This window comes from Babylonia areolata, chromosome 31, assembly GCF_041734735.1.
Source record: "Babylonia areolata isolate BAREFJ2019XMU chromosome 31, ASM4173473v1, whole genome shotgun sequence".
NCBI lineage: Eukaryota > Metazoa > Mollusca > Gastropoda > Neogastropoda > Buccinidae > Babylonia > Babylonia areolata.
In genome coordinates this window covers 11,957,666-11,968,265 of record NC_134906.1, presented here as the reverse complement: position 1 = coordinate 11,968,265, position 10,600 = coordinate 11,957,666, and the positions used below count along the sequence as shown (strand labels likewise).

At 39.3% G+C, this 10,600-nt stretch overlaps 1 protein-coding gene across 1 annotated transcript; it reads right to left on the bottom strand.

Moving 5' to 3' along the window:
* Nucleotides 1-3,999: 3,999 nt before the first annotated feature.
* On the bottom strand, nt 4,000-10,104 carry LOC143275988 (DNA-directed RNA polymerase I subunit RPA12-like). The gene is made up of 4 exons (XM_076580352.1): nt 9,852-10,104; nt 8,738-8,835; nt 5,477-5,586; nt 4,000-4,842 (listed from the first exon to the last, which is right to left on the bottom strand). The coding sequence occupies exons 1-4, from the start codon at nt 9,976-9,978 to the stop codon at nt 4,818-4,820; spliced, it is 360 nt and encodes a 119-aa protein (XP_076436467.1). The 5' UTR covers nt 9,979-10,104; the 3' UTR covers nt 4,000-4,817.
* Nucleotides 10,105-10,600: the final 496 nt, after the last annotated feature.

Genomic DNA, 10,600 nt, shown 5'->3' with positions numbered 1-10,600 from the left:
GTGTCACTGTCTTTTGATGCCTCCAGACAAAGTGCTAATTGCACATTTGCAGTGTCAGTGCTTTAGTGCTTGGTATTGTCATCAGTGTTCACTTTATATTGTGTCCAGCTGGATAAGATGACATGGAATTGTGGTGTTTTATGTATCATATGGTGCTTCTGTTTTGTGAAGAGTTTGTGTGCGTGTGTGTTTGTGTGTGTATGTGTGAGGTAGATGCAGAATGACGATGAGCTGCAGTGTACATGTACTGCATTGTATTACCCTTTGTCACAACAGATTTCTCTGTGTGAAACTCCGGCTGCTCTCCCCAGGGAGAGCGCGTCGCAACAGTGCAGCACCACTGTTTGTTTATGCCTGCAATTGTATTTCTTTTTCCTAAGAGGGTTTTTTTTCTACAGAACTTTGCCAGGGACAACCCTTTTGTTGCTGTGGATTATTTTATGTGTACTAAGTGCATGCTGCACATGGGACATCAGTTTATCATCTCATACTAATGACTAGCTTTCAGACTAACACTTGAGGTCTAGTGGAGGGGGAGAGTGTGGGATTCAATCCAGCGCAGATTTTCTTGCTTCGAAGGCGGACGCGTTACCACTGCTTGTGGTGTGGTGAGACATACCATTGTGGCCTCGGCATGTGTACACTTTGTAATGTGTGACATGTTTCTGTGTTCATCTACAAGTATGTACATGGATGTATGCGTGTGTTTACGTATCCAGATTGAGCTGTGCAGTGCACTGTCTGTGTGTGTGTGTGTGTGTGTGTGTGTGTTGTTGTTGTTGTTGTTCTTGTTTTTTATGATTACATTTGATCTGCAAGAATACATTTTATACATGTGCATGCAAACACCATGGAACTTGAAAGCAAAATAATGTGAAGCTGGAAGTGTTGATGTTTGAATGTACACTTATACCTGTGTATGTTCAACTTAAAAAAAAACAACTGCATTCCAAGTTGTATTATTATATAAAATAGAAAAATGTCATAAATGTCTATAACTATATTCACAGAAGTCTGCCTCAACAGGTCTTCCTTTTCTTTGTCATCACTGGGAACAAAGAATGGATGGAATGAGGGAAATGACAGAAGAGGCCACGCTTATGAACTGAGGTCTTGTCAGACTGCAGTGTTGCATGGTGATATGATTTATGTTTCACAACCTGATAACAAGAAGCAGTTTTGTTCCCTATTTGTGGGACTGACTTGGGTCAGTAGTAGCCATCTCTATCTCTCTCTCTATATATATATATGTATATATATGTGTGTGTGTGTGTGTGTGTGCACAAAAACAAACTATGGAACTGAACCTAGAAATGACACATCTAAAATGTTCCGTTTGTCCAATGGGAGATAAAGAAATATATATGATCTGTAACAGTTTGCTGAAAAAGTTGATTTTTTTTTTTAAGTCTCCAAAGAAGGAACCACATTAGAATGGGATTATCTGTGAAACGCAAAATGTTTCACTCTTCCCATACGAACGGCGAAAGAGACGACCAATTACCATCATCAAAATATTGCAAGCGGAAGGCTCTCATACTGAAGACGTGAATGTTGACAAAGAATACCACAATTCTGACGATGGAAGCTAAAGGTTGGGTCATTCAGACACCCACTTGACATCCGAGGGGTCTGTGTAGAGGAGAAGAGAGGACTGGCCGTACTGAGTGAGTTAACTCTGTGGTATAATCTTACATTGATGCTGCAAAAGACATAGAACTTTGTGCAATACAACTGTAGTTGATGGAACTGATGCTGAGGGATATTAGTCGTTTTCTTTTCTGTGTTCATGGTAAGGAAATAAAACCCTGATTTTTCCTGGGGAAAAAAGACCACAGATCTATGAAGTGGGGGAGAGAGTCTCTCTCATTATGGAATGCATGAAAGCTGTAAGTAAACTGGATTTTCTCCATCCTCAGTACTGCTGGTCAAACGTTCTTATGAATAGATAAAATATGTACGTGTTTTCTGCTATGTTTAATTAAATAATTAGCAGTTGTTGTACATGATTTCAGTTTTCTTATGCACAAGTAAATGTAATGAGTGCCGATTGTCTTTTATTGTTTGATTGATCACATGTACTCTTTTGCTGGGAACAACAGTAAAAATATATTAAAAGTAGTAGTATGTCATGATTTAAGATGAGTGTGTAATAATTATGTAATAATAATTCTATAAAAAAAAATCATCACATTTTATGCATGATTGCACTATATTCAAATTCTTTTCTTTTTTAAATTCATTTCTATAACTTCTCTATTCTTACAGTACATGTGTTTGTTTCTGTTTCCCACCCACTTATCTGAAACACTATGTCCATAATAATGGTGAAAATATGTGTGACAAATTATCTCTGCAGTTACAGCTTTGTGTTCATGTTCCAAACTGCAGTTGTCATAACTAGCAATATATTCATCAATATTTTTTTTCATGCTCTTTTAATTTTTCATTTACCGGTTCTAAATTATACTCACACCTGTTTCCAGGGGTGAAACACTTCCGTGTCATAACTGAAATTAATATTTTGCTGAATTATATTAATCTGGTTGTTCCAATAGAAACAACACTGTGACTTGGTTCACAATATCATATATTTATATTGATTACAAGATTATGATCAATAAAGACTACTTTCTTATTTCCTTTGCTGACTTGTGTTGGAATTTTCAGCAGCTGTGCTTCTTTCAGATCTGAGTTTCATGTTTTTTTCTTTCTTTTTTTTTTTGTTTTGTTATAAATGATGATGACAGTGAAGAAACATATGCCATGGTCTGTATTGTGTACTCTAGTGTCCGATAGCAGTAACCAAATGAATCAATGCACAAGTACCTTTTTTTTCTGTGCTCTGTTCTCATCTTGAATGATTTAGTGTTAAATGTGAATGGAAGTATTTTCATCTGTTTATTAATCAGGTGAGTTGTAATGTATGCAAAGGAGAAGAAAGAAAGATCCACATACATGAGAGATAGAGAGAGAGATGATGATGATGATGATGATGATGTTTTATTGAAGAAACACATAAGGTTCATTTCAATGAGGAGTTGGGGAATTGGTCATTCAGAGTTTAAAAAAAAAATATTTAAAAAAACAAAACAAATCATTTTCAAGTAGACAGACATTGTCATGAAGCGTAGCAAAGGACAATTCACACTAACACGAGTATCAGAATGGAATGCTGCGATGCAACTTGGAAGCCAACTTCAGCATATACGCTCTGAGCGCAATTTAAAAACTCTTTTCAGAAAGCAAGAAAGCTTTGCCATGGTTTCGTCATCATCAGCTCCCATCAGTGCAGGACTCGACTGGAAAGAACTCGTTGCGTAAAGCTACATAAACTGAACAGACAAACAAAAGATGGTTTTCATCTTCAATTTTAAGCTTACACATTGGGCATAGTATCTGCTGAGGGGATAAATCTGCTCTGTACGGAAACCTATGAGAGTTAATGGGTGAAGAGCCAAATCTGAATTGAACATTTGCAATCTTGTAACAGCATAACATGAGAGACAGAGAGAGGGAGAGTCAGATTTTTTTAGTGTTTTTCCTTCTTTCCATGACACGACCAATATCAACTTGCTGATAAATGTGTCATGGTTGATACACGCTGGGTATTTTCATGTTTCAGTAACTCACCAAACACCGACATGGATTAGAGGATCTTTAACACATGTATTTGATCTTCTGCATATGTATACACATGAAGGGGGAGTTCTTCCTCGTTCGTATGTGTTTTTGTTTTTGTAAGCGCTTAGGGCTTTGGTAAAATTAAGTGCCATAAATTCCCATTATTATTATTATTATTTCCTGCTATAGTTCTGTATGTACATCTATCCACCACACACACATATCAACCCCTATCAGTTTCACACACACACAAACATAGAGAGAGAGACACTCGCACACACACATGCACACACACCTGGAACACGTGCAAAACACATACTATACATGCATACATATGTCCAAGTGCTCACAGATTCAGTTCAAGTCATTCACAGTGTATATTTTCAGTTCAACATCATTTATTCCAATTCACTTCAGTAACCTCAGCCTACAAGGCTACATGACACAAAACCAGAGCTGAAAGAAAGGATAAGTAAGCAGGTGGCAGTATACACAGACACACAAACACTAGCTCTCTCTTTCTTTCTCTCATGCACATTCACAAGTATACTCTCTCCCTCTCCCCCTTTCACACACACACACACACACACACACACTCACACATTCTCTCTCTCTCTCTCTCACACACACACACACATACACACACACACACAAACACACACAAGGAGGTGGAAAAAATTTGTTTTGATAAGAACTATTATTCACAGAATATTTTAAGTTCCTAAACATAAACAGAACGAAAAAGAAAACACACCCAAAAATATGAATAAACTAACACACAAAGCATACCATAACCAATAGAATTTTTAACTAACAGTAGCAAGTTTGCTTCAACTTTCACATGTATCTCAAAATCCAGCTTGCTCACTCCCCACACACTCTTTCACTCACTCACACACACACACACACACACACACACACACACACACAAACACCACCACCACCCCATCCCACCCCTCACACACACAAAATTCATGTATGACATAAACGTTTTATAGTTTATGCAAATCTATACTTACGTTACCAGTCTTGATCATAATAAGTCATAAATTTCCACACATGCACACACATACTCTCTCTCTCACACACACACACACAAATCACAAAGACAAGATCATTTCTTGGAACTTTAAATACTGCCGTCTCACATTGTCCACAATAAAATCTGCTGCCAAGCTGATGTAGCTGTTCTGTTATGAATATTCTGTTTCCACTGCCCTGCAAAGGTTATTGAAATCTTTGTGAACACAAACGTATACAGATCATACATCACTTATGTAGCTGTAACTGCAAGTGAGTGAGTGAGGGGGAGAGTGTGTATGCATGGCGTGTGTGCATATGTCTGTAAGACAGTGTGTGTGCCTGCCTGTATGTGTGTATATTGTGAACCTGTGTGTGTGTGTGTGTTTGCATGTGTGCATATGTGTGTTATTGTGTGCGTGTGTGTGTGTGTGTGCACTGCAACTTTGTTACATGTATACTATACTGTTTAGAAAGCATACTGTTTGTTTCATCTGTCTGCAATGTCACATATATATATATGTCATGCATAAATTCAAACTTAAAAATAAAAATGCAGGCGTGTTTAATAATGTTATTGTATTTATACATGCATGCATGCATTCACACACAGACACACACACACATGTACACGCACACACACTCGTACTCAAGCACATACACATGCACTCACACACAGACACACACACACACACCACCCACACCACCACCAACCACACACACACACACCACACAACACACACATGCAGTGATGCACACGCCACTCACCCCCACCCCCACACCCCAAAAACACACACACACACACAGAAAGGAAAACGACCAGGGTACTAACTTGCACTTCACACAACAGTAGAAGACAGTCTGTCCTTCGTCAGCCGAGCGTGTCTGTCTGGTGGAGTACGTCATCTCTTCGTGGCCACACTCCTTGCACTTGCGATCCACCTGTTCACAGAGGGAGGAATGTGGCAGAATGGTTTGGTAATCTATCTGCCAATACAGACAGTGTCAGCCTATGAGGGTCTGGGTTCTTCTTCTTCTTCTTCTGCGTTCACTCGTATGCACACGAGTGGGCTTTTACGTGTATGACCGTTTTTACCCCGCCATGTAGGCAGCCATACTCCGTTTTCGGGGGTGTGCATGCTGGGTATGTTCTTGTTTCCATAACCCCACCGAACGCTGACATGGATTACAGGATCTTTAACGTGCGTATTTGATCTTCTGCTTGCGTATACACACGAAGGGGGTTCAGGCACTAGCAGGTCTGCACATATGTTGACCTGGGAGATCGTAAAAATCTCCACCCTTTACCCACCAGGCGCCGTCACCGTGATTCGAACCCGGGACCCTCAGATTGACAGTCCAACGCTTTAACCACTCGGCTATTGCGCCCGTCTGGGTTCAAATCCCAGCATCTTCCTTTCCCCCCCCCAAGTTTGACTGGAAAATCAAACCCAGCAACCAGTCATTCAGATGAAACAATATATCAAGGTCCCGTGACGCACTGAAAAAGAACCTATGGCAATGTAAGTGTCGTCCTCTGGCAAAATTCTGCAGAAGAAATCCACTCTGATAGGTGCATAAATGTATATATACATGCTTGCACTCAAAGCCTAGGCGTGTTGGGCTATGTTGCTCATCAGGCACCTGCATAGCAGATGTGGTGTAGCGTATATGGCTTTGTCCAAACACAGAGGCACATTCTTGAGAAACTGAAACTGAAACACAGAGAGGTGACAACTCCGCTCAAACCATGTTATTTGAAACAAATGTTTGCTGACCACTGTCAATGTCAGTCAGCTAAGAAGTATCTCCAAAAACAAACATTCAAAATAAAATGGAGGGGGGGGGGGGCATGTCAGGGGGGGGGGGGGGGGATCTTTTCATAATATCAGAAACTGAGAAAGATCAAATGACACTCTCAAATTCCAGGAAAGCTGTCAATGATATCATTAGCAACAAAGAGAAAATGTTTCTTGTTTTAAAGAGAAAAAGAGAGCAGATTTTTTTTGTTGGTTTTTGTTGTTGTTTTTTGTTTAAAAAACTGTAAAGAAATACACCAAATAAACAATCCATATCCAGAAACAGAAATATGAAAAACAAACCTTATATATATATATACATATATATATATATATATATATATATATATATATATATATATATAAGAGAGAGAGAGAGAGAGAGTTATATTCATGAATGATGCATCTGTGCATCTGGGAAAACAATAACAGAAGTGACAGATGTATACAACATTAGCATACTTGCACATTTTTCAGAGAACTGTAAATGTTAAATATTTAAGGAAATAAAGACTCCTGCTGAAGGAGAAATGCAGAAAACAAATCCTTTATCTATTACACATCTGAGAAATCACTTCACATTTCTGATAAGTTTTTAAGTATTTGCTTTTCTCGTCCTAAAATTAGTAAAGACAAAATAAGAAATCACTTGAATACAAATGCAGTCCCTCACTGTACAATACAATACTGCATGTGTTATTTGGTCAACATATTCATATAATATACAAGCTTCCATGGCACTTTGGTTTGATCAGTTCATGTGAGTGTCAGTACAACAGATTAATACTGCATGTGTTATTTGGTCAACATATTCATATAATATACAAGCTTCCATGGCACTTTGGTTTGATCAGTTCATGTGAGTGTCAGTACAACAGATTAATACTGCATGTGTTATTTGGTCAACATATTCATATAATATACAAGCTTCCATGGCACTTTGGTTTGATCAGTTTATGTGAGTGTTAGTACAACAGATTTTATTGTTTACTTTTAAAAAAAAGTTTTAGTATGTGCGTGCATACACACAAAGTATTAGTCACAAGCCTAACACACACACATATATATATATATATATATATATATATATATATATATAAACGTCTAATATCACTCAAAGTGAAAGATGTTAAAGATATATACATATATATGTATGTGTGTATATGAAACATCCTCAGCATAAAGTGGCTAGACAGGGTCTCCAACCTCCAGGTCCTAGAGAGGAGCAGCCTGCCCAGCACTGAAAGCCTGCTGATCCAGTGCCAGCTACGCTGGACAGGACACGTTGTCCGCATGACAGACAGAAGGATCCTGAAGATGCTCTTGTATGGCCAGCTGAAGGAAGGCCACAGCGAACTTGGAAGACCCTGCAAGCGCTTCAAGGACACCTTGAAGACAAACCTGAAAGCCTGTGACATAGAAATCGCTTCCTGGGAAACTGATGCCCTTGACCGCTCTCATTGGAGGATGCTGTGCTCTAGTGACATAAAGATGTTTGAAAACAAGAGAACACTGGCCATTAAGGAGAAGTGTGAGTGAAGGAAGCAGGGCTCAACTTCTGGAGACGTTTTCCATTGCAACACCTGTGAGAAGTGCTGCGCATCCAGAACCAGCCTCTCCCCCCATATGAGGACACACACCGACTGATAACAGATAAGCCTGCCTGCCTACTCATCCGTCGGTCCGATGGGAGACTCCATTATGTATGTGTGTATGTATGTGTGTATGTATGTGCAATTGTATATTGGCATCAGGATACTTACTGCATGGTCACCAAATAAAAGGAATCTCAGACCTGCCTAGGCCCCGAAATACCTCTCGGTAGTAGAGCAGTTTTCAGTAGTTTTATGGTAGTTTTCAGTAGTATGGGCATGGCGGCATTTCCACTTTAATACACTCTTCGTGTCATCTTCCTTGTACTAACCAAGACATGGTTTAGGGCTAATTATCAAACACAAGTGAAGCTTTCAGTAATAACATGCAGAGATACCAATCTCTAAAGACAAAAAGGAGCATGTGACAAAATCACCAACACAAAATGACTGACTGCCAGTGACCATCATTAAATTTTATTTTATTCATGACACAGCTTTCCTTTCCTCTTTCTCTTAGTTTTTATCTGTTTGCAGTGATTCCAAAATTGTGAACTTTACTGAAACAGGCGAGGGGATCCTGGGGACTGCATTAGGAGAACAAAGCTGGTTATGTGTTATATCCATAAACACACAGAGAGAGAGGGAGAGAGAGAGAGAGAGAGAGGGAGAGAGTCAATCTCAGTTAAATTCTCAGCTCACCTTTGGACCAGTTGGGGCCTCTATATCAAAGTGTCGTTCTGTCATGTCTTTTGGCTTGTTGAAGGCAATGACGGATTTCCTTTCCAACCCATAGAATGCTGAAATTTTACAGATTCAGAAACATGAAACAACATACAGATGAATAAAGAAATAAATATAGATATATGCACACTAACTGAATCAAATGTCAGTGTCTCATTGTCTGCAAGGACATCACAGAGTTTTTAAATAAATAATATGCAGCTTTGAAACACACACACACACACACACACACACACACACACACACACACACACACATTTTCTGTACTTTTGCCTTAGTTAAAATCTTCAAACATAATTTCTTGGTCTGACCAGAATTTGAATAATAACTATACTGTCCATTCCAGAAGCAAGAACAGAGCAATATATAGAAACTCATTCTTTGTAAGAACAGCAGCAGACTAAAACAACTTGAGTGACAATCAGCTAGCTGCTGGCAAGAGTGCAGGACCACCATCACAGTGACAGCAGCATGCACACTGTGTAGAATTACTAGAAACCAACACATGTAATGATGTATACAGAGCTCTACAACCCCAACCAGATTCCTGCAATGTATCTTATCAAAGTCACACCCACCTCAGACAGGCGCACATGCCGAGTGGTTAAAGCATTAGACTTTCAATCTGTGGGTCCAGGGTTCGAATCTCGGTAACTGCGCCTGGTGGGTAAAGGGTGGAGATTTTTTCCGATCTCCTTGGTCAACATATGGGTTAAGTCGCACTTTAGCATCCTAATATTCACTGATTCAGCTCAGGAATTTTGATGCTTAAGTGCGATTCTTTCCGTCCCACTTCAGAATCCTGAATTCAGCTCCAGGAATCTAGGATGCTACAGTGCGATATTACCCAACATATGTGCTGACCTGCGTGCGCAGGTAAAATACGCACGTCAAACTAGATCCTGTAATCCATGTCAGCGTTCGGTGGGTTATGGAAACAAGAACATAATTATACCCAGCATGCACACCTCTGAAAACGGAGTATGGCTGCCTACACGGCGGGGTAACAAAACAGTCATACGAATTAACGTGGGAGTTGCAGCCCACGAACTTAGAAGAAGAAGATACCAACCTTCCTTGGGAACACTGAATCCGCATCTCGGACACACGACGAGGGCCGTAATTCCTGGCACAGGCAAGATTGTTCCACAGTCAGGACAGAATTCGGGATCTGTCAGAAAAATCTTCTTTGATGCCATTGTAACCCCTGTGTCTTTGTGACAAATAATACAGATTATTTTTCTTTAGTTTTTCGCAACAAAACAGTCGCTGGCAAAACAAGCCACATGTGCTCGCTCAAGGGAAGTCACTCCAACAGGAAATACCGAAAACGACTCACAGCCGGAATCTAACAGAAAATAACTTGGACCTGAACGCAGCCTCCTTCACTTTTTAATGTCACACCGTTTCAATGATAATTAGATGGTCTGGGGGTGTGTAAAAGAAATATTCACAGAAAATCAATACAAAACGTATTTTACAGCAACACACCATACACAGTGAAATCATATGAAATTGCGCAGTGCATGATAATATCACTATCAGACTAACGGTCATAATCGCTACATTTCATGTTTTATTAGTCGCTTTATATATATATATATATATATATATATATATATATATATATATAATAATAATAATAATAATAAATGAATAAAAGGGGGGACGAATTTCTGATATACTACTTGCCTGTATCTGTGTGTATCATCAGGCAGTTATTGCTGGTTTCACAATTAAATCGGAATGGCGAATCAGTGATATGAATACCCACCGGTCAGTCACGCTTTTTATCCGTCCCGGCGGTCGCCAATCCTCACA